General features: G+C 43.3%; 1 protein-coding gene and 1 pseudogene across 2 annotated transcripts in view; one reads left to right on the plus strand and one right to left on the minus strand.

The window, feature by feature from the left end:
• Positions 1–25,250, minus strand: part of FBXW8 (F-box and WD repeat domain containing 8) — an 80,899-nt gene that overhangs the window by 37,964 nt on the left and 17,685 nt on the right. The window contains exons 3-5 of the mRNA XM_081123561.1: positions 22,023–22,187; positions 18,101–18,189; positions 5,223–5,380 (exon numbers count right to left, since the gene is read on the minus strand). Coding sequence (XP_080979687.1) covers positions 5,223–5,380; positions 18,101–18,189; positions 22,023–22,187 — 412 coding nt within the window. The remainder of the gene's footprint in view (positions 1–5,222; positions 5,381–18,100; positions 18,190–22,022; positions 22,188–25,250) is intronic.
• LOC308550124 (large ribosomal subunit protein uL22 pseudogene) lies at positions 15,792–16,212 on the plus strand (annotated as a pseudogene). Its single transcript has one exon. The product of its transcript is annotated as a large ribosomal subunit protein uL22 pseudogene (transcript).

Below are 25,250 nucleotides of genomic sequence, written 5' to 3' on the forward strand. Positions count from 1 at the left end.
ACAGAAAAAAACAACAAACAAACAAACACAAACACCAATAAGTATGAAGCATGCTGGAAGCTGCATTTTAGATGAACGAGCAAGAGAATCTGGGGACTCAGGGGCCCAGCTGTTAGTGGAGAAGGAGCACTTCCTTTTACTATGTATCTTTGGTACTATTTGTTTTTCCGCATGCGATACCAGAACAATTCTTATAACTTGTATACACGCCTTTATAAATAGTACTATGATTGATAATGGGATATTTTTATTATTCAGTCATTCCAATCTTAATCTGCATGATTTTATAATATTTAACTCTGATGTACAAAACTAAATTAACCTTTAAAAGACGGCATTTAAATTCAGCTCTGCAGGCATTTACTTTTTTGCCTCTATGTTATCTATTTTTTGAGTTATTTATGAAAAGTAAAAACATTTATAAAGAAAATGTATTGTTTATTATTAAAGTTATCTTTTAATATATGTTACTGATGTTAAAAAATATAAAAATTACATTTACAATTTAAATTACATTTTGCCGGGAACTAAAGTTCCCTTTCGTCCGATAAAGGTTAAAAACTCAAATTCTACTTCTGACTCATCAATGGGTTAAGGTGAATTAAACTCCAAAAAAGTCCACAACATCACCACCCCTTCCCGGTACCAGACCAGGGAGGAGACCAGCTCAGGGCCTGGGTGGTCATTCAGTCTTAGCCTTAGTGTGGAAAACAGCACTAGAAAGTGTGGAGGTGATCACTTGGTGCCAACAGCCTGTGACTACAAAATGCAAAGTGAGACCCTGCAGCATGACGCAGTTACAGAGTCAAAAGAGCCAAATTCTTACTATTTTTAGATTACCATAAAAAAACATAGATTTTAAAAATTTTCCTAAAGATCTCAAAACTCTCACCCGTGACTGTATCTGTGTAAGCAAGTGTAAAACAAATTGAATTTCAGCAACTTCCTCCATCACAGAAACAGTCTCTGTGGCTTGTCTATGAAACATTAACACCCTAGACCCTAAGAAATACCTCCTCAACACTGAGAGAACCACCTCAGCTCGCAACTCTGCATTTCCATTTTTAATTCCACTGAACAGCTTTAAAATATAAGCATTCTTACTGCTAAGAAATTGTTTAAATTTATTAATGTATCCTATCTTTTAAAGGGACAATACTGGGTATTTTTTTTGGTTTTTGTCAGAAAGTCGTTCCATTTAGTTTTGTTCACTGACTGTCTGAGTAAAACTAAGCACAGCAGGCAGAGGTTTCGGGCAACAACTGATTATTAAAACTTCAAAGAGAAAAATGACCGGAAAAGAAAAAAACAAAACCCTCCACCATCCACAGCCAGCTGTCCTAGCCATCTCCAAGCAATGCTTGGGTGAGTTCACAGTCCACCTATGAAACTTCAATTGTGATCAGGGGAGGGGAGACTAAATACTGCATTCAGAGGTTAGGGCATGACACTCAAACAAGAAACATAAGCAAAACTCTCTAGAACTGATCTTTTACTAAACATAAAATTAGTCGCCACAGCCGCCTAACTCAAATGTGGTCCTACTGCTCACTGCTAAAAAGAAGCTTGGAGAGCCCCACTTCCAGCCATTGTTAACATGTCAGTGAATGAGAAATCAGAGCCACTCCAGCTCAGGGCAGCACAGTCGGACAATGGAGCATGTGTGTGTCAGACAATTGCGCTGGGAACGCTGCAGAAGTGGATAAGCCACTTTGCCTTGCTGGATGGCACCGAAGAAAGACGACTGCTGGCTGTCCCACCTAGGTTTCCACATGCTGAAATGCGCTGGGTCACGGCCCTCCTCTTCCCATATAGGGAGACGAATAAGAATTTCTTTGCACCTAAGAAGTGTGTAAGCTCACTTCTCTCCAAAGAGTGAGTTTTCGGGACCAACTCTGAGCAGGGAGCGGGTTTCCAGTACACTGCCATTCCCTAATGCTGTGGATCGAGGCCAAAGGCAGGCAAGCATGGAGCAGATGGAGTCCTGGCAAGGTCTCCCACTGTCCCTGCATTAGCAGCATCTGCTCATTACTCAGAACCTTCGCCTGCTTTATCTAATGCTCCAGGAAAAGCATTCTGATTTGATTCATTTCGGTACGGTAACGTGCAACACAATTAGTGGTAAAATCAAACTGGAGGATGGCCAGTGCTGACAATCGGAAACAAGGCAGAAGAAATATGAGGGCAGTGGGTTGGAATTCAAAAAATCACAACTGTGGATCGCCTTGCCAAATCTCAACACCCCAGGTGGGTGTACCGTTTCCTGCAGGGCTGGGAGGCTGTAAAGGGTGAAGGGATGACTCACTTTCTCCCAGAGCAGTTTCTGTCTTCCCTCTGGATCTGACTCCTCCCATATGTGTAGATCACCAAGGGGTCACTACCACTACAGAGCTTCCCTCTGGCACAACCAGGGAGCTGAAGTTCATTAACTCATTTTATTATCCAATTCTTCTCTTCTGTGGGGCACAGTTACAAATTTTATTCAGCAGTCCCCCACAAGGTAAGTTTCCTTTCTACCCGTTGTGCCTAAGGAGTGCCTGTTTGCTGCTCCTGGAAAGGAGCAATGTAAAAATGTACCTTTGATTATTTCAATCTGTCTCTGCCCAGAAGTAGCTACTCATGAATATGTTGGTATAAATATCACAGAGACAATCTGTTAAACTGAAGTGAAACCAAAGACAATGCCACCTGAGGTCTGGGGGGAAAGTGAGAAGTTGTTGTTTATCTCAGAAATAGTAACAACCCAGTTCAGACTGGTAAAACAAGCTCAGAGTGACAGAGAGACAAGAAAACACAGAGCTGTTATCAAAGAAACAATCCTAATACTGAAAGGAATTTGAGACAAGTCAAAGATATCAGTGTAATGATGCAGGCAAGTAAGTACTGTAGCCTTTACCTAGAGTGGGAATAGCCCCCAGAGAAGGACACGGAGACCAGAAGGACACAGCTGACAAACACAATGATGCAAATGCAAACAGCTGGACAGACCACTGGACCAGAACTTAACATCCAGAAACAGACCGAAATACTAGAAAAATTCGTATCTAAAAACTCGTAAAGGCAGCACCTCAAACCAGTGAGGTAGACAGAGATGTGCTTTCTAAAAAGAGACGCTAGAAAAAGGGCATACTCGAATTCATATCTCATAATGTTCCTGCCACTTGCAGCGATATAGATGAACCTTGAGCATATTATACTAAGTGAGATAAGTCAGGAACAGAAAGACAAGTACTGTATAATCACTTATATGTGAATCTAAAGAAATCAAACCTGTAAAAAACAGTAAAATGGTAGTTACCAGAGAAAAAGTTTGTCTAAAGGTACAAACTTGTGCCCAGCCAGGGTGGCCCAGTGGTTGAGCATCGACCTATAATCCAGGAGATCAAGGTTCGATTCCTGGTCAGGGCACTTGCCTGGATTTCGGGTTCAATCCCCAGTAGAGGGCATGCAGGAGGCAGCCAATCAATGACTTATCATTGCTGTTTCTCCCTCTCCCTCTCCCTTCCTTTCTCTGAAATCAATAAAAACATATTTAAAATATGTACGCGTGTGTGTGTGTGTGTGTGTGTGTATATATATATATATATATATGGGGGGGTGACTGTGTGTGTGTGTGTGTGTGTGTGTGTATATATATATACACACATATATATATATATATATGTAATTATGTGCAAGTACTTACAGAAAAAAGTAGTTTCTCCATCATATCTACATGGTCCCCCAATGTTTCTGTGGCACAACGGGGATGAGTGTGACAAAGACAACTCTAACCGATAATATAAACCTACAGCACACTTGTACTTCACTTCAAGCTATATTTTCAAGTTCACAAGATCTGAGACATGGGGGTGCAAGAGCAAGGCGCATGTTTCTCTAAGTGTCTCAGTGTTCACTGTTACATAACCAGCACCACAACCACGCAGGGCCCTGGAGACACAGCACAGTTCTGGATTCGCCACTGACTAAAAACTTGTCTTCAAGCAAATCACTCAGCTAGTTGCTCTGTACCTGTTTCCCCACCTGAAGAAAAATGTGTATGTGTGCACACGTGTGTGTGGCAGAGGAGACTACTGGATAATTCCAAAACTGTATGATTCTTAACTTCAAAATACTACAACCTTTGCATCGCTGTTTCAAAAAACCTCATTGATCATTTGGAAAGCAGCAAACACACTCAAGCTGCTCGAATGTTCTCTATCCAGGATCTCAATAAACAAACAAAAAACATTACACACCCAAAAAAACCCCAGCTTAGCTGAATTTCTAGAGGCTGAAAAAAAGTCCATCAAAGGTGTCTACTAATGTCAAGCCAAAAGCATAGTGTTCATGCTGTTAAAATAATAAAATGAAAATATTTTCAAGACTTCAGCCCTCATTTTTATTTTTTTAATGGCACATGGATATGAAATTCCCCATTACCTACTTTACCATGGTTTTGTCCATCTGAGCCAGCTAGTAATGTCAACCTGACGAAGACCTGCAATGGGGCCAAGGCCTGGACACTAACATTCTGAACTACTTTGTGGTCCAGCTTTCAGGCAATTGGGAAACACAGCTCCTGGAGATTCAAACTTCACACTCTAGTGGCAGTTAGGAGCATGAGGTAGGAGTATAGGATATCCACGGCCATTTCAACTATTCTTCCTATTAGCTATAAACTGTCAAAGTTTCTATTTTAGACTATGCTCACCTACTTCTGTAATCCACAGTTGCTCCTACACAAAAGTCAGTCTCAAAGAGACGACATATTACCATGAATTATCTCACATGGTATGTAAGTGCCAAAAAAGGTAGGCACTGACTTTTATTTTTCTGTTTCCACATTTGTCAATAGACGATCTATGTCCACCCCTTTTCACGACTCCCTCTGGACTGGGCAGTGACTAAAGGAAAAGTAGGCCAAATATATTTAATATTTCACACCAAACAAGTTATTTGCTTAAGATGGCTTGGCCAGCCTCGTGCCTGGCACTCACACCCAGCCTGACAGTCCCAGTAGGAATTAAACACATTTTAATGGGTGCTGTGCTCCAATGCCCACTAATGCATTGAGGGTTACTGGCCAACTTCATCACACGAAGGCAAGAGTAAGTATGTGTGTGTGAAGTGTGTGTGCCCACATGTATGTATGGAGGGATTACAGGGGGCAGCCGGCCACAGCTGCGTAATTTTTGTAAAGCGTTTTTTCCTGAACAGGGAGGAGGGCTGCGGTTACTTACCGTCCTCGCATGCGGCTACCGCCAGCGAGCTGTTTATCCTCACAAAGGAGATGCACGGCTGCGCTCCAGGCTCGTCCTCCGAGTCCTCCGAGTCCAGGAAGGGGGCTGTGTGGTCCCAGGTGCGAGTGTCCCACACCCTCACGTCCCCTGATGTGTATCTGGAAAAGAAGGACCTGGTTGGTTCCGAGTGGAGACTGAAGAGCAGGGCCACAGTGGAGAAAATGGGGAGAGCATTAAAACAAGCGAGGAGGAAGGTGAATTGGCACAGTCACTCCTACAACACTGTTGAGATGAGGAACTCCAACAGGAGGAAATGTCAGCTGGGCAACAGAAAGGCCAAGGATACCTGTCATGTTCTCATAGCACAACGGTGACCATTTCAAGTGAACACTATAGTATAAAAAAGTGGGTATCAACAGCTTCTTATTTTACCTTTTACACTATTATAACCCATCTGCTACCTTAAGTTCTCCCAGTAAAAAGATCTCTAGCAGCAATTTGTAGAAGCCACAGTATCTACACACACACACACACACACACACACACACACACACACACACACACACAGAGAAAGACAGGCGGAGAGAGAGAGAAACTAAGGACTAATGGTCTTACAGACACACGCTTTCTAATACCTCACCCATGCATCAGATTTGACTGATTAAAGTCCCTGAAGACTAATTGATTTGCTGAAACAATTAAATCTTGCCTTTAGCAGCCAGACAATGCTGCCTTCTCCTGAAAAGCTCCTGCCGAAAGGCATGACACTCCCAGTTTTGCCCACTTAGAAAATAGGAACCCTCACTCTGCTATTACTACTGCCACTCCAACAAATGACACTCTCCATCAAAGCCGATGCAGGGCCAGAAGCTGCTCAGACACGAGGCCGCTAGGAATGGACTGGCCAGATGACGAGGTGGTATGCTGCCTGCCACTGGGCATTTACGCCAAGTTCCTTACATCTGCTACAGAGGCTTCAATTCAACATGTGCAGCGACTGTGGGAGGCATGTTAGAAACGCTTTAAGAGTCTCATGATATACCCACACAAACACAAAAGACAGGCAGACAATGTAAGGGGGCTTGCAGTCCTCCAAGCCACTGTTCTTTCAGGGTTTCTCTGACCCCGTGTTAAAAGTGTAGAGTGGAACAAGATAACCTCTGAGATTTATTCAATTACTGCAATCTACGGCATGATTCATTATGAAGTAGTTACAGATCAATATCTCATGTGAGATTTCTTAATGAAGAAACTAAAGATACTCTGGTTCAGGAGTGCTTCATTTACTAAATGTAGTATGTAGCCTTTCTCTCCAATTATTAATTGACAGCAGATACATCTACAGTGTAATTCAAAGGTCCTTCTGTCACAAATTCTTGAGGTTGGAGAGGTTGGTTCTCTCCCTGCAGACAGCATCTGGATAGTGTGCATGTAAGGGGCCAAATAAAAGACATGTGCTTTCTAAAACTGGACTGATGGATCTGTTTGACCACCGATCTGCAGTAAACAGAAACGCCTTCCCCACGAGTGCCTGGTGACACTCATGTGAAGGCAGATGTTGATATCACTGCGGCCATAGCCCGGCTGCTGGCTCCCAGACCCTCCAGGTGGTGTTCCAGATCATCCATCTTAACGGGGAACCCTGACAAGAACACACCGCCCACTGCACCAAAACTTCTGGGCTCACCCAGACTCCCTGAAAATGATCCAGGAGACCCTTGGAGTAAGGCTACTTGCTTCGCTAGAGACTGAACAGAGTTAGTGTGTTTGGAATTCTAGACTGTGTGAGAGAAGATGCTTAAGGTTAAATTCTAAGTGAAAGGAACTAGCCAATTCAGAAAAGAATTGTGAGAAGGATGGCAGCATCTGTCAGAAACCCAGAGAAGGGGAGTGAAAGACAAACAAAGGGAGTTCAGGGGATCGGAGAGAAGCGCACAGACCAGGAAAAGGTCCTTCCTCTCCATCAGCCTCGGACATTCTGGTTTCTATGCCTGTATATGGGACCATACCAGTGGTCTTCATGTGGTCCTATGCGGCACCCAAGGTGCCACAGTGGGGAGCAGAGGGGTACAGAGGGGCTGTGCTCCACCCCACCCCCAGTCCCCTTTACACGATGACTTCCCAGGTAAAGCAACAACCACCAAACAAAACTTGGACAACGGCCACATAACATGACAGTAACCCGTGAAACGCAACGTGTTGCTCTCTCACTACCTGAGGAAGAGGAGGGGGGGGGGGAGAGATGCCACAGAGAAGAGCCCTCCATTACTATCGAACAGGCTCCCGCAGAGCCTCTTCTTCCATGAAGTTGTGCCGCTCACGCTGCAACACCACACGTTGACAATTAGATGCACGCTTTCCTCCAGAAGTTTCAGCTCACCGCCAAACCGGCCTTGCCGAGTTCCTTATTTTTGCACTGGACACCCAGGAAGCCCTCTGTAAATACTTAGGCCTTAACACCTTATGAAATGAAGTTTTAATTACTAGCCTCGCACTGACAACACTCCACAAATGAGTACCCACTGCTCCCAGCTCATGACCTACTCTTCCTTAGCAGGAGCCAGCCTCCAACTCACTGGCTCCCACACACTCCTGCCTCTGAACCTCGGTTCACAGCATCCACCTTTCTGGATTGCCTTTCCTTCTCATGGTCCAGCCCAGTGGTCTCAACCTTGACTGCACATTATAGAATCACCTGGGATGCTTGTAGGACTCCCAATATCCAGGCACACCCCAGATCAATTAAATCTGACTCTGGGGGTGGAACCAGGCATTACTGTTTCCAATGTGCAGTCAAGGTTGAAAACCTCTGACCTCCCCCAAGCCCACCAACTCCTCAAGAACTATCAAAGGCCCTCCTCCTCCATGAAGCCTTCTCTGACTCAATTACTATGCCCTGTATCTGAAGAAATGGCATTCATTGCTACATTCCATGTCTCCCCACTCGGACTGTAAATTCCTCGTGAAGGCCACACCTCAACGCCATGGTCTCCATCACAGTGCCCTATGCACAGCTAATAATAAATAAAGGGTGACTGAAAGGGAGTATCCACAAGTAACTACTCAACTGGGTTCAGTAGCACCTCGTTTCATCTCCACTGCCCACCTCCTCATGCTAATGATCAGTGAAATACCCAGAACTCACACATCAACATGCATTAGACTCCCTGCATGTATTTCCAAACTAATTAAAATAACTATAAAACACAGGATAATCTAAATTATTTCAGTAAACGTGAAATTTTCCATAGATATCCATTTAAATTAACTCCATTCTTCATGGATAAAGAGCATGATCATAACACAAATGTTTTGCTGCAGAATGACTAGGGAACAAAATATAAGAGACTTTGTCTTTTTCATGATGGGAAAAGAGAATAAATATCCTGTTTCAGCAGGTACTTCATGATGACTCTGCTATAGGTTCTGAAATCTAACTCGAGGGAAAGCAACCATAGCAGTGGCAGTCGGACTCAATGCCAAAGAATCAGACATTTTCATGAGGGTAAAACACTGGTCGGGGCAGAGGGACCTGGACCAAACCCTAAATGGGATCTAAAAGCACTTACCAACATCGGCCAGGAGAAGCAAGAACAGATATCCAAGCAAGGTAGGGAAATAGGCTGATTTTTCTCCAGAGCTCCAGATGTCTTTATCGCTGCCTAATGATGACTACAGTCAACCAATTAAGACTCCATTATGACAGTTGCATTGTCAGGAAGCCTCTGGACCCCAACGTTGATGGCTCTCTAGTTAGTGCCTGATGTAAGAACACTCAAGAAAGACTGAAGCAGCAGCCTTTTCCAAACGAGGACATCCCAGCCCACGGCACAGGCCAGTAAAACTGTATGCCTTCTTGATCTTTTTATCACACTTGGAAAGGCTGAGTTTACCTCCAAATAAATAGGTCAGAGACCACAGCTGACTTTTTGTTGAAAGAATGGGACCAGAGCCTCTCTCAAGCTCAGCATGCCAGAGCAATGGCCAATTTAAAATGATTTATCACCAAAGAGATTTCATTAACTTCTAAGTCTCCAACAAGCAGACTACTGATTTGGAGAAAAAGACCAGAAGGAAAAGAGGGAAGATGTATATTAACCATTCTTCTCGTATAAATGTCCAGCAGAGTGGAAGAGGTGGCGGCATGGTTCCATTTTGCTTCCAGGTGCCAGGGCTTCTCTGCTAAAAACAATTTTTTTCAAGGCTCTTCATAATAACCTGGGGGGTTGTTTTGACTTAAGAATGCTGGAAGTAAGGTTAAGTGACTTACCCAAGGTCATAAGAAACATTTTAGTGGCACAGCTGGGATCAAAACAGGTTCTCTGGCTTTTTTCGATCTGCTGCTTAACCAACGAGCCACTCTACCTCCTCAGATGACAATGTCTTTAAACAAATAGAGCTTTTAAGAACCATCCCCATTTAAGTGCAATATAAGGAATGTATTGTTTTCAATACTGCGGCTCAGGCTTGCAGGACACATCTCCTGACCCTACCTCATCAATTCTACCACTGTATCTCAATGGAAGGCAAGAAGCCAACACCACCACAAAAGCCCAGGGTGCTGGCGAGGAGAATAGCTGGGCAGATGTAATGGTGCCTCCCACACCTGCTTCACAGGTGATGTGAGAGGACACATGGAATGGATGGTGAAATGTCACCGTCTACAGGGCCATACTCATGCAGTCACCCCCAAATGAAGTCATGATTCTATTCTGATCAGGTACTCACAGCAGCCAAAAGGAGCCTTGTTATGAGACCTCAGACCAGGAACAACAAATGGTTTCATTTGTGTGTCAAGTCTGATAAATTGGTAGTGGCTGCCTACAACCCTGTGTTGAGAAGGATTCTGAAGCTGTATTCCATCCAGCTCACAAGATCAATAAATGCTGTTATGTGCTATCAATGCCCAGCATCGGTTTGAGAGTGAGGAGTGGCAGCATGTTATTTGCATCTCTGCCCCACACTAAACTCTACCTGGCCAACTCCTAATCATCCTTCCAGGCTCAGCGGAGGAGTCACTTCCTGGGAGAAACCCAGGCCGACTCTGAGCCTGGACAAGGTGCCTCTCCCAGCATGTCCTGGTGCCCTGCCCATCCCCTACTCTACCATCCCCCACACTGTCTGTAACTGCCTATAACTGTATCCCTCAGTCAGCCTGTGATCCTGGCCACAGCTGCAGCCCTCATCTGTGCTTGTAAATGTTGAATGAATGAATCTCCTGACTTAAACATACAGGATTAAGTGGTTTAAAGCCTACAGAGCTATTACGCAGAGGCCCCTATATATATAGCACCCACATTTCAAGAAACATTTATTCCCTTCATGTCTGGCAGCTTTAAGAACTATTCACATACTCCATGCTTTTGTTAGTGATAGATACCAAAGATTACAAATCAATGAAATCAAGAGTATTTACTGTTTTCTATGAAACATGACTGTGTTGTATTATGCAATTAACAAAATGAACTCAGTCCCACAGTGCAGTCTCTTTGTGGAAATGCACTCCTACAAACATCAAGCGCAGCTTAAGACGCATCAATTGAAAAATAATGAACATCTTAATGGACCTTACGAGATACATGCACTACACACTTAAAACTGTTTTCCATACATCTTGGTTAATCACAATCAATAGAGCCAGAGTCAATGATGATTATACGGAGTTACTGTAGCTGTGGCCCCTCCCATTATTCCTTGGAGAACCAGAGATGGATAAATGCAATCATGGGTTCACCAGTATTTATTAAGGACATTCTGGAGCTCCCTCATTAAGGGTATAATAGATGCAATGTTCTCCTCTAGTCTCTTATCAATATCTTACCTCAGACTTATTTACCAGAAGAGCATGTATACCTCGCAGAAAATAAATAAATTTGAAAGTATTTTTAAAAAGAGGTCCCTGACGGGCAATGATCAAAGTCCGTATGGGAAGCAGCCCAATGTCACAATAAGCAGCAGCACAAAATCAACATAAAACAAGGCGGAAAGGGAAACTGTCAAGAGAAGGAGCTTTTTTTTGTTTTTTAAAGGAAAAAAATTAAGTATGTCCTTAGTAAGTATAAATATGGGGCAACATTTGTCAAACACAACTTTTCTGAAGAGCTGCAAAGTAGTCCCAGGTATTATCCCCTTTTTATACATTCACACGAAGCTAGTAGAGTATTAAAAACAGTGTCCTTAAGGTTTTCAGGTCCTGAATAGAAAATATTTTAAAATTCAGGGCAAATATACACGATTTCAGATCGAAGTTGTATTTTGGCATGGTACATGGTCAATGCAAAGGCACATTTTTAACTACTGGAATAACTGGAGCAGGAAAGGCTAAAAGCAAGGTATTTCAAGTTATCTTAGAGGCACATGTATGTTTGAACTGATATTTTCTAACAGTTATAAATTATAAAGAATAATAACATTCCCCTGTAAGTGTCACTAGGCAGACTGAACCAACCAGGGATTCAGAATTCAAATTTTGCATATAAAACCTAGAAGCTCAAAATTTTGCTTCATGCTTATGGAAGACTGGAAATCCTCTTGCCTCTGATGTCCAGGTTGTGTGGACAGACAGAGCTGGTAAAAAATGAAAGCTAGAACGACAGCCAGAGGTCACTGGGCTCCTAGAGAGAGGTGTCGCAATTCTGTCATGTGTCTACTTGGGCACGCCTGCTTCAAAGGGAATGGAGATGGATGAAAATGCAGGAGACCAAATGGGACAACTGAGTATTTTTAGTGAAAGAAGAGAGCTGATATTTTGCAACATTAAATGATACACTTTTTCCGCCAACCACACTTGGCAGAGGAGAAACATGGGCACAGTCACTGTTCCAGTAAGGCGGGGACTGTACCCTAAAAAGGCATATTCTATCAGTGGAAAACGAGAGGAAAACATTTAGGAGAAGGGAGAAAAACCTCAATGCAAAGAGGGTGCCTGACATTTTTTGAAACCAAAAGTGGGGAAAATGGTCCTAAATGTAAACAGAAAAGTGTGCTTTCTTATGCAAACTGATTCCCTTCACAGTAAGTAACAGTGAGGAGGGAGTTTACTGCAAAACACCACCATACTCCTGGGCATCTGATAAAAGCTTCTGGTTGAGCTAATAACTTAAGGGTTAGCACAACGGGCCCATGGCCTCCAGTAAGCCCCGGTCTGGCTTTCTCCTGTAAGTTTTACCTGAGTTGTTCTCCTTCACTAGGTGGCAGCACAGCAAATATACTTCTGGCAAATTATACCTGGACCTGCATCTCAGGCTCTATACTGTGACCTTCCTGGACTCATGATGTCATATGTTTTCAACCCTCTTCACTTCCACGGTGCAGCTGCGGGCAAGAGAATGAGCTGGGCATCACGGAAGAGCGCAGGGATGCTCTCTCGGCCTCCCCTCTACCTTCTCTTTCCGCTCAGTGATAAACAGGCAGAAAAACTCTAAAACCCTCCGAGCGCTCACCACCAAAACCAAAATAAAACAAACAAAAAACACACTTTCTAAACATTTATTATCAACAAACTTTCTAGATAACGTCTCTTTTTGTAAATAGAAGGATAGCACCCACTGAGCCTCACTACATTTCAGGAGTGATATCAGATCCCAGAGAAAATACAGCCAGAGGCTGAACTCCGAGAGAAACAGATAGGCTGAGGAATTTTCTGGAAATCTGCATATCACTGCTAAGGAGCCAAAAGTGAGTGCACAAGGCCAATGGAAGGGCCAGAGTTGGAGGTGGGCAGGTCAAAGATTCGGTGAGAAGCTCAGAGAGTGGGGAGTCTCAGAAGCATGAGGAGTTTTCCTTCTGTACGCATGTCCCTCCAAGTTTCCTGTGTGCTGGGACAGGCGTTAGGCCCTGAGAGCACAAAAATGCTTAATACATGGTCTCCACCTTTTAAGAGGGGTGCAGTCAACAAGACCAAACAGTGCCAACAGGCTGAAGGGAGTGGGTCAAGAAAAGGCCACTGGTTTGCGACCACCTGTGACCTGTGAGGATGTAGCTCAGTGGAAGGGCTGGAAGCCAGCCTGCAGGAGGTTAAGATGTGGATAGTAAAAAAGAGGCGTGTACTCTGATTATTTATGGTATTGACAGAAAGCAGGTTTATTTGGGAAAGCAGGCTTGAGGGACGGTTTAGAGACTTCAAACCAAAAATTGGAAAGAAGTTGAGGGTTATAAGACAATTTAAAATAATTTAGCCTGGGAAGTGTAACAATTCATTCTTCTAAATCTATCAGTTCCACTTATGGGACTCTTGCCTAGGAAAACAATTAGACTAGGGGAAGACAAGGAAGAACTTTAACTCTACACACTTTTATGGAATTCAAAGTTCCTATAATAAGTATATGTTTTATAGTTTTTAAATAAGATTTATAGTACTAGAAAGGGGGAAATCTGCAAACCTCTAATAGAAAACACACTGCATAAGAACAAAACACATGAAATGGCTTTAATGCCCAGTACTAGGAAAATGAGTAAGAAAATTAGGGTATAATTATATCCTAGGAGCTTTTGCAACAAATCGAAGGATGTAAAGTAATAACATGAACAAAACTTCATCAGTTTAGCCTGGCCGGGCGTGGCTCAGCAGTTGAGTGTCGACCTAGGATCCAGGCGATCAGGGTTCGATTCCCGGTCAGGGCACGTGGCCGGGTTGCGGGCTTGATCAGTGACTCTCTCATCATTGATGTTTTTATCTCTCTCTCTCCCTCTCCTATTCTCTCTCTGAAATCAATAAAGATATAGTTTAAAAAAACACACACAAAAAAACCCACAACTACTTCATCAGTTTAGTGGGGGGGGGGGGGGGGGCGGGAGGTCAAAAAATGTAATGTAGGCAATGATTATATTATGCAAAAATAAGTATATAAAAAACCCACTGAAAAATAAACTGCACACACCAAACACCGTAGCAGGGTTGTGTTAGCATACAAAGATTTAGGTGGTTCTCTTAGCCACTTTCTAACAGTCTGGCAAAAACAACATGGTTTTATCGCTGCTTTTATTTTTAACAGAAAAGAAAGATGCATGCCACAAAAGAAAAACCAAAATGACACTACAACAGACAAGCAGTCAGAGTGGCAAATGAGGGTTGGGGAAGGCAGCCCTGACGCCCGGTTCTACATGTGGACACTGCAGAGGGACAGCACAGTGGTGCCGGCACACGAGCCAATCCTGGCTCATCGGACCTCTCTGGGCCACAGTTACCTCACACAAAACAAGCGTTTGGGAATAGACAATCTCTAAAGTGCCTCCCAGGTTTAAACTTGTATGATTCTAAGTTGAAAAAACTAAGAAATCAGAGAACAGACCAGAGAAATTAAGAGTTTCTCCAGTTTCCCACATAATGTAGAATATAGGTGGGGGGAGGGACAGTCTATATATTAAATTTTAATGCTTAGTTCAGACAAAGCGATGTGTAAGCACTAAGGGCATTTAATGAAATATGACATGCCATCTCCAGTTTTAAGAGATGCTTACAAGCTGGAAAGAAAATACATGGCTGTATAGTTAAAATAACAATATAAAACAAAAGTGTTTTGGGGATCTGGGAAGCCACGTGATTAGCTGCCCTATAAGCTGCAGCTAAGCACTTCTCCGGGAGTTATGAGAAGGGTAGATGTTGGTGTGGGGAGAAGGGGGGTTAATAGCTAGAGTGCTATAGACACCTGTGGGAGGGGACAAGACTCGAGCTGGGCTTTCAAGAATGGGGACGGGGTTTCTCTGAGGGGTAATAAAAATGTTCATTGTAGACAATGGTGGATGGTTACACAGCCTTGTAAATATACCAAAAACCTCTGACATACCATTGAAAAGGGTGAATTTTATGGTATGTAAATTACATTTCGATTTTTTAAAAGAGGTAACTAACTAGAACAGTGTGGGAAAATCCAAAGGTACACTAAGGAGAGTAATGAGGAGAAAGGTAGGTTGGAAACAAATTTCAAAGGACTCAGGACATCAGGAAAAGGTAATGGGAAACCACCATTTATGAGACAGTAAGGGAAGCAAAGACTGATGGGCCAAAACGAGCAAGATCAAAGCTCTGAGAATGATGTGTGTTTCCTCCGGGGGAAAAGCAAGCCTGGAGTAAGCAGGGGCCAGGTCCCGTTCACCTGGTAGGTACCCGAGAGTCTCGGGTGAGCTCATGAGTGAAGAAGCATTTGAAGGTTACTCGGGGCAGTGTGAAAAGAAGAATAAAGAAGAGCCAAGACCAGGTCAGTTGTGAGTCTAACTGAATAGCAGTCAGTCTAGGCCCAAACATCGTCACTGCACCCCAGGCACACTGACACGCAGGGCTGAAAAGACGGAAAACAGCAAGAGACTTTCCCAGAGTCTCTGCTCTCCAGCAATTATATGAAATATATTTAACAGGTTTAAATGCAAAAACGTTACATAGTTTAGCTTTATTCCACCTGTGTAGAGAGAGAGAGAGAGAGAGCTCTTCCTGAAAGCGGCCAGAGGTGGCCTCTGAAAGTGGTTCGCTGTTCACTTGACCCAGAAAACCCCACAAAATCATGCAAATCAAGAGGTTCAAATCTTCGTGTTCACTTTAACGACACTCGTGAAACTGCCCAGGCCATCTAGGGTATGCATATTCGAAAAGCCACCAAGTATGTGAAGTATGCCACTTTACAGAGGCAGTGTGTGCCGTTCCGTAGTTATAACGGTGGAGTTGGTAGGTGTGCCCAGGCGAAACAGTGGGGCTGGACACAGGGTCGGTGGCCCAAAAAGAGTGTTGAATTTTTGCTGCACATGCTTAAAAATGCAGAGAGCAATGCTGAACTTAAGGATGTAGATGTAGATTCTCTGGTCATGGAGCACATCCAGGTGAACAAAGCTCCCAAGATGCGACGTAGAACTTACAGGGCTCATGGGCGGATTAACCCACACATGCGCCCTCCCTCTCACATTGAGATGATCCGACTGAAAAAGAGCAGACTGTTCCTAAGCCAAGGAAAAGATATCCCAGAAGAAACTGAAGAAACAAAAACTTATGGCCTGCGAGTAAATTCAACATAAATGCTAATAAAAGTAATGCTGATTGCAGAAAGGAAAAAAAAGAGAGAGAGAGAGAGGGGAAGGGGAAAAAATAAGAAATGCAAGATAAGCAGAAGAGACAGAAATGGTGAGGAAGCCACTGTCTCTTTAAGGAGCTCCTTGGAGATGCATAACTGTAGAAGCCTGGCAAATACAACATTGATTGGCAATGAGGTAACCACAAGCACCGCTGTCTCAAATGAAAAGGGATTCAAGATCTGACCCAGAAAACAAGCATCGTAACCACCAAATAAAATTTTAATGATAAACACAAGATGCTCTACACACAAGCAAGATATGAAGTACCTGATGCGAGGCCATAAACGTAAGGTCCTCTTAGAAAGAGGAGCGTGAGGAGCCTCTCTGACCCACAGATCAAGTTTCATCTTATCGATCCACAAACTCTGCCATCGCTTTGCTTTGTGCTGGTAGAATCTGCAACGCTGAGCGGGCCTCCAGGGAACACAAAGGCAGGAAAAAAGGACTGGCACCAGCCAGCCTTTTGTGAGGTCCATGTCCAGATAAGAAATTCATAATTGGCTTTGGACATTAAAGTCTCCTTTACTTCTAATTTCTTTTATGACTCGCTCAGTCCAATCTCCACATTCTGTCCTCAAAGGTCTTCAAGCTAGGATGGCCTAAGTCCCATTCTATATCATGAGCCCTTAGGCCCACACCTGAGCAGTGAGGGGCAGAAGACGAAAGCTGCACCAGATGGACAGAAGTCCAGAATTCTGGTCGTTACTCTTTCTAAAATAATAGTTCCACAGTGTCCAAGGAAGGGCATTAGCCTCTGAACTGTGGCAGCAAAGCTAAAGAAAAGGGTTCCTCTAAGCTGTACACCTGAAACTAATAAAAAATCATATTGGATGTAACTGTAATTGCAAAAAAAAATGTTTTTAATTGCACTTACAAAGAAATTAAAATTAAACAAATGTTTCTCCTGGGCATATCTTGTTTAAAGCACAAAAATGTTTTCATAGGCACTGCATGCCACAAAGTATTAAAATAATCTGACTATGATTTCAATTCAAGTGGTGCTCTTTAAGGAATGCTTCTTAAGGAGAGATTTTTCTTTAAAGAAAAACTTGCCACTACCAAGTTGTCAAGGCCAAGGTTTGTTTTTGTTTTCTTGCAGGTAGGAGCCTCTCTTGGGTGGCTCCCTCCAAAGCCAATCCAGACCAAGAAGTTTAAGTGTCCTAGTCTCTACAGCACTGAGTATATGGTTTGAGAATCTAGTTCAAGACATCTTCATCCAAAAAATAAAACTGATCTTCTTATTGTACGTTATAGAAATGCATAAACACAGCTCTGTAGTAAAATATGAAGAATACACAAAAGTGGTTTTTAGAGCAGAAGCCAAAGGAATCTACAGAAGCTAAAATTAAATTTCTTGGCCATGGAGACAAATAAAAAACAAATAGGTACTGTGTGGTGGGGAGGGAAGACTGTGTGTGGCCACAGTCCTTCCTAAGAAAAGCTTCAAAACACTAGAGTAAGAGCAGGACAGCTCTGTGCCAGCACTTACTATTCTTGCATGACTTTATGTCTTCATAAAATACAAACTGTTTGCCTTAATGAAAATCTAACATAACATGCCACAAGAGTGATTTTAACACTAGGAGAGACATTGAGACAAATGGATTACAGGTCTGCTCTGCACCCTTCTCTCCTCATCGTTAACTTCAGTTTTCTCCAACCCCAGAGAACAAAATCCTCTCAAACACGGGCCATCCATCCGCAAGCACGTGCTCCTGAGGGGCGACAATGTCCCTGGGACTCGGGGGGGGCGGGGGGTACGTGAAAAACCAAGAGATCTCGAGATAAAGAGCATTAAATGGAAAATTGTTCTGCCTTACCCGGCAATGACGACGCCGTCGTGAGAGTGCACATCACATAAATCTGCATCGGGGACATGTTCCAGGTCGCTCACAGCTCCCTTGCGATTCTGTGTAAGGAAAAGGGTGTGTGGTGTATGTTATTCTGGGGGCTGCCAGAGACAAAGAGTGTCTCTTTCACCTACACTCCGCAGTGATTGTCTTAGAGTGTGTATTGGGTTCAAAACTAACTGGACATTTAAAAGGACTAAGATGACAACCAGTATGTTAAGCTATTAGCATTTACAAGTTACCCCCCCTCCCCACACACACACGCACTGAACTAGAGGGCACTAGCAGGTGTGTGGGATGGTGCTCTGTCCTCAAGGGGATATGAAGGAAATATGTGAGCAAAAATAACTACAATCCACAGAAGGCTGAACATGGCAAGTTTCTGAAGAAATCGTATAAGGTGCATTAAAAAGTTCAGTTAACAACCCTTATAAACAACCCGCAGGATAAAATGAAAAAGTCTACACAAAGGGAAAAGTCAGGATGGGGAAAAGGAAGACAAGACATTACCACTGATTGAGAGGGCAGAGGTTCATGGAAACAGCATTTAAAGGGAACCCTAAAACCCGGGACCATTGGTTGCTCCAGAAGAAGGAACCAGGTGGTTGGGTCAGTAAAGAGAGGCAAGGAAAAGATGTACCTTTCACTGTATGTCCCTTTCTGACTTCTGAATTATTTGTACCATGGCAATTATTATCGATCCAAATATACACACAAAATAATTATTTTTAAAATAAAATAAAGGGAGCCTGAAGGAATATAAGGTGTTCACATGCGAGATGCTGGAGGAGTAGGAGAGGTAAGCATGTATGGCAGGATTCAAGAACACCAAGAAACCCATATTTCAGTTTTGCTGGGCTATACCAAGGGCCAGAAAGAGACTGTGTAAGTGCAAGCGCAATCAGCATACAGCAGGTGTTCAGTAAATGGTAGCTACTTTTATCACTACCATGTTATTAGAAGACAGCTGATGACATTCATTCCATTAAAAACAACATTTAAGTCACTATATTCCAGGCACCGCGTAAAGTTGTCTGCATGATGATCTCACTTGAAGACCAAGTCCAAGGCTGAGGGACAAAACTGGATACATGCAAGAGGAGCTGTCCTGTGAGAGGACATATGGGGATGGAAGGGAAGACTTGGGAGTCATCTGTGGGAGAGCCACAGCCAAAATCTCAAGAACAGCAAAGCTCTTTTGAGGGACAAGGTATTGAAAGAAAAAGACCTGTGTGCTTATATTTCCTAATTTCTTCCATGAGACTGCCGCCCACCCCCAACCCCATGCACTACAACCCCACACAGGTCTGCTGGTCTTAGAGAACTCCTAGAAGGCCAGAGTGAAACGAGTGAACGCAAACCCCAGGAAAAGGAACACTACAGCCACCACAGCCAGCTTATCAAATCATTTCCTGAACTGCAGGTTCATGTAAGTTCACACACTTACTACACAGAAATGCCTAAGAACCCTGGGGCCCCTTCTTAGGTCCCCCAGAAGTTGACCTAGGAGATGCCAAACCAAGTCACCTGCCCAAGCCACCCTGAAGTCAACCACAAATAGCACCAAACCACAGTATCTGCGTGCAAAGGCCTGTGGGCTTCTCCGGCCAGCACTGAGCACTGGACATGGGCCGCGCTCTGCAAGAGTGTGGGATATGTCATTAGGCAGTCACCCTCCCACAATCCTATGAGCAGGGCCACTCTGAGCCCCCCTTTAGAGATGAGAAAACAAAAGCACACAAAGGTAAAGCAACTTGTTCTACTCTACATTTCATGTTTTGATAGGGCTGTCTTTCATTCTAGAAACATGAGAATCCCATCATTACAGCTAATGCAATATTTATCACTTAATATTTCACTTACATAGTCCTCATTGGTAACACTGTCAGAAAAATGGGTACAACACACTCCAGAGAGAAGCCTCCCTCACAATGTGCCTGCAGTTAGACTCCAGTTCATCCAATCGAGTATTTATTGAGCACTTACGAAACATAGGGCTAAGTGCTTGTCAGAGCAAAACAATAAATAGATGTTTAGTTAAACTGCACGGAAACTTGTATACTGTTATTAAGTGCCAGACGCTATGAGGTGGGTCTTTAAACCCCTTCAGTTCTGCCACCTCCAGCCTGGATGAGGAAGTGGTACCTGCCCCTCTCCCTCGCTTTCTCTAATACCCAAGAGGAAACAAAGCAGCTGCTGCTTTCTCTCTCGGGGTCTGACATCTCTGAACTGGAGCCAGGGCACACTGAAGATCTGCAGCTCGCACGCTCACTAATCTCTAAAGCATGCCTTCTTTCCAGACAAAAAGGCCCTCATTAATGCCCAACTCTCAAGCTTTCCTTAAATTACAGCCCCTCCTACCAGTGGTAGACCCTCTGCTTTCTGCCTCACCCCACTCCCTGCCCATCTAAGCAGCTTTGTCAAGCCCTCATGCCTGACCCTCGAGCATGTCCCTCACAGACCCTACTCAAGCACAGAGGCTACGGGGTCCCTCCACACGAGTTTATTACCTGGTGAGGATGCAAACCGTGGGACAGTGTGATTTTTACTTAGCGGTGGTGTCTTCATGGCCTAAGAAAGGATAGCTGTGCTAACTCTCCGTAGAAAGGTGGTTCTCGCCCAGCTGGGCATGGCTCAGCGGTTGAGGGTTGACCTGGGATCCAAACTGATCGGGGTTCGATTCCCAGTCAGGGCACATGCCCGGGTTGCGGGCTCAATCAATGACTCCCTCATCATTGATGTTTCTATCTCTCCCTGTCCTTTCCTTTCTCTGAAATCAATAAAGATATTTATTTTTTTAAAAAAGAAAGGTGGTTCTCAACCAGGAGCAATTTTGCTCCCCAGGGGACATTTGAAGATGTCTGAAGACATTTTTGGTTGTCACCCCTGGGGGAGAAAGAGAATGCTACTGGCATCTACTATGGATGCTGGTTGACATCCTACAGTGACAGGATGGCCCTCACAACAAAGAATTCTCCAGCCCCAATGTCACTCGTGCTGGGCTGAGATACCCTGAATTAGAGAATCACTGCTCTTATTAACTTTGCTAGGAACTGTGTGAGGCTGCCCAGATCCAAAGTATCGGTCACTAATCAGGTTACGAGGTGACTGGGGACAGACATGCACACAGGCAATATGTCACCATCAGTAATGAGCAAAGGCTTGTTAATCTCAAAGTCTATTAGGATTGACCTTTAAGGCAGAGGAAAGAGCATGGTTCTGTCCCCTCCACACAACTGGATATCCAGCTACTCAGGTGGGAGGAAACACAAGCACCACACTGCTGTCTTGTCATGCAGCAAGCAGCTCTATGCAACACTGTTCTTGCCCGTTAGTTCCTACAGAAACACTTCACTGTGAAAATTCTTAGCCGTGATCTAATATTTCTGTAGAGATTTCGAAGTGATAAATGTGATGGAAGCCAGCCAATAGGTTATGTGAGGGAAGAGAAGACAGTACTTAGAGATGTTTAATAATCTCCCTCTTACGTTTACTGGAAATAGCTCCTCTTTTGTATTCAGGTGGTGCTCTCACTTTCTTGGTCCACCCAGGGAGATGGTAAAAGTGAAAGGGGGTTGCACTGTGCACTACACCAAAGGCCCTAACCATCAGAGGGGAGGTGCCCAGCATCTCCACCTCACCCTTCCTCTCCTGGAGAGCAGCAGGATGCTCCCAAACAGTGTGGTTGGAAACGGGGGCAGAGACTCTAACGGCAAACAAAATGGGCAACAAGTCACCAGATGAAGGTCCGCTCACCACCCTCCTCTCTCCCTGCTTCTGGCAGTTACCCTCAGGCTGTAATTAGAGGGACTCGGTGATTAACCCCAGGCTTGGATTCCCGTGTCCTTGCAGGTTAGTCTTCTATAGGTAGAAGATACTGGCGGCTGCCTACCTTCCAGTTGGTTCTTAACATGTGTTCCTTGGCTCGGCACTCCTGCAAGATGAGCTTCCAGCAAGAATAATCAGAGATGCTGCTCTCAGGAAGATGCCCTTCCTCCTGGCACAGCCTGTACCAAAGCACTTCATCTTCTGCGATCACCTTCCACGTCTTGCTCACCTAAAACAGCAGAAGTGATACAAATGTCAAGTCCTGCAATTAGAGAAGCCCCTTGTCATCCAAAAATCAATCAACACCTTTATTACTGCCCTGGGTTTATGGCAGTATAAAATGTCTCATTAACAAAACACTCCGAGGTGAAGAAAAAAAAAAACCAACAAGCAAATGTTTCCAGTTTCATCTTTCAAGATTTCAGAATTGTTGTATTACCATCTAATATCACATTTTAGACTGGTTGAAGTATTATATAACATAGAGGGAAAATACACAAATAATAAAAACTACATGCTGTGACATGTTAATATACAATCACACGCAGCTTTCAGGACAGAATCACTCTACTTTTTACCAACAGGCACTTGTATTTCTACCTTACAGAGCTGGAGGGTGACAGCCTATGAAGTAAAAGCAGTAATAAAATAGACATCCATCGCTCAAAACTTCTGCTCATGTGAGAATTTCAAATTTATATTATGTGTGAAAACTTAAGATTTTAAATGTGTGCCTTAAAAAATGTTTAACAGAAAACTCAAGCTGTTAACCAGGACTGTAAGATCTGATATAGAGAAATTTATGTTATGCCTGGACTGAATTTCAAATCCCAACAGCATCCAGAGGAAATGGCCATTTTAGCTATTAGAGCTTTATCTTCCAACCCTTACTGAGAAGGTTATTTCATCACCGGATAGTGTGCAAAGTGGGGCAGACTGCAAAAAATGAACTCCACTGGCAAGATGACAAACTGATCCAGCGGATCAACGTCATCTCGAGTCTGCTACGTATTCTGCTTGTGGCCCATCCGACTCACTTCTAATAAAATGAGAGTTTTGACCAGTGGTTTACAGTAACCTGTGCTCCTTACACTCCTTGGGGGCCACTTCAAGACATCAAATACACAGACAAGAAGAAAGAAGATGAGACAGAATGAGAGAGAGCCTGCAGCTTGTGCATGGCAGACGCTCACTGCACAAGGAAGCCTCACTTAATGAAGAACTGATAGGCAGTTAACTTTTGGAATTGCAGAGTCAAGATCTCGGAAAATCTGCTCCTCCGTAAAAGCAACAAGAATGCTGCCAAAAACTGTCAAAATCAACTTTTTCAGAACTCTGGAAATTAACTAAAGGCTTGCAACATTCTGAAAAATGGCTAAGTCTTGGTAAGAAGTGTTAACTTCCATTTTAACTTACGCTAATCCCAACCTCTTCCTTCAGCTCCATGGTAGCCTTGAAAACCAACAGCCTTGCAACTAGAGTAGTTGTAAAAACCAGCAGCCTCGCAGCCACTGGAGGGGCCAGATGTGTTTACAGCTCCCCAAAAGTACAATTCCCAGAGAACTATCACCATTTGACCTGTCCGAGAGCTTGCTGAAAAGCTCTATTCTGAAGGATTGTCTTTTTCTGAACTGACTCAGGGAGCACTCTGTCCTATCTCCAGGGCATTTGTCAAACAGTAAGGGACAACTGTTGAACATTGCAGCTGCCTAAGGCAGAACTAACACCAATCATTTACAAATTATTCCAAAAAATAGAAGAGGGAATACTTTCCAACTCATTTAAGGAGGCCAGTATTACCCTGATACCAAAACCAGACAAACACATCACAAGAAATCTGCAAGCCAATATCCCTTATGAATATACACAAAAATCTTCAACAAAATACTAGCAAACTGAATCCAGCAATATATGCAAAGGATTATATGCCATGACCAAATGGAATCTACCCCAGGATGCAAGGTTGGTTTAACATATAAAAATCAATGTAACAGCCTTGGCTGGTTTCGCTCAGTGGTTAGAGCATTCAGCCTGGGGACCAAAGGGTCGCAGGTTAGATTCTTGGTCAAGGGCACGTACCTTGGTTGCAGGTTTGATCCCTGGCCTCTGTTGGGGCACATGCAGGATGCAATCAACTGATATGTCTCTCTCATATCAATGTTTCTCTCTCCCCCCCTTACTCCCTTCCACTCTCTCTTAAAAAAAAAAAAAAAAAAATCAATGGAAAAAAATACCCTTCAGTCAGGATAAAAAAAAAAAAAAAAATCAATGTAATATATCATATTGCTAGAACAAAGGATATAAGCCACATGAAGTTCTCATACGTTTTTCTTTAAAACTATAAAAATTTTTAAAATAGTAAAGGAATTCTTTATATTCAAAACGAATCTACACTGTACCAAAACAAAATCATGGCATGGCAAAGTTCCTTTACATAACAACCTCTTCCAAGGAGACATAAAGTGATAGGAATATATACACATATATGTTTGATAACAATTTCAGAGACACATCTTGATGGCTGCCTCCATCATTCAAGAAGCAGCGTAATGTCACAGACCATCAGTTACAACTGTGGGGAAACCCAGATTTCCCCATTGCAGGAAAGCTCCTCCAAGCATCCCTGGCCAGTGGAAGGCTTCTGATGAAGAACTGACCTCCCAAATCAGCCTGACTCACCGCAAGGCACCTCTACTACACAGTACTTCCACTGGTTATAAATCAGATTATACCCACGGCCCTGATTTTTGCCCTTTTGAAAAAAACAAATCTATTCCCTCTTCCACCTGACAGTTCTTCAAACGGCTAAAGACAGAACCTTAGTCGTTTCCTCATTGGTCTAAATACTACCCATTTCCTCCAACTATCTGTCATAGGACTAGTTCCCATACCCATTATCTCAAAACTACCCTACTATTTTTGCAGTACAGTGTACCTCTTCAAATGCAGTGCTCAGGACTAAACAATACCCCAAATATGCACTGTCAAGAGCCAGGAACAGGAGTTTATCAGACGCTAATTTGCTACTTGATTTGTGGATAAGATCTTCATGGCTACTGAACTAATGTTCCACCAAAGTTTCTGGAGTCTGTTTTATTAAATATTTAGGCAAACAAAAGGTATAAAAAATATTACAAACACCTATAAACTTACCGCCCCACTTAAAACATAAAGTATTACTAATTAGCTTAAAACTCCTATGCATGTCTCAGTGCCCACATCCTCTCCCCCCCAGTGGAAATCTCAACTTGCTGTTTATCATTCTTCAGTCTTTTAGAACACAAATTTAAGG

This window comes from Miniopterus schreibersii (genome assembly GCF_964146895.1).
Source record: "Miniopterus schreibersii genome assembly, chromosome: 20".
NCBI classification, from domain to species: Eukaryota; Metazoa; Chordata; class Mammalia; order Chiroptera; family Miniopteridae; genus Miniopterus; species Miniopterus schreibersii.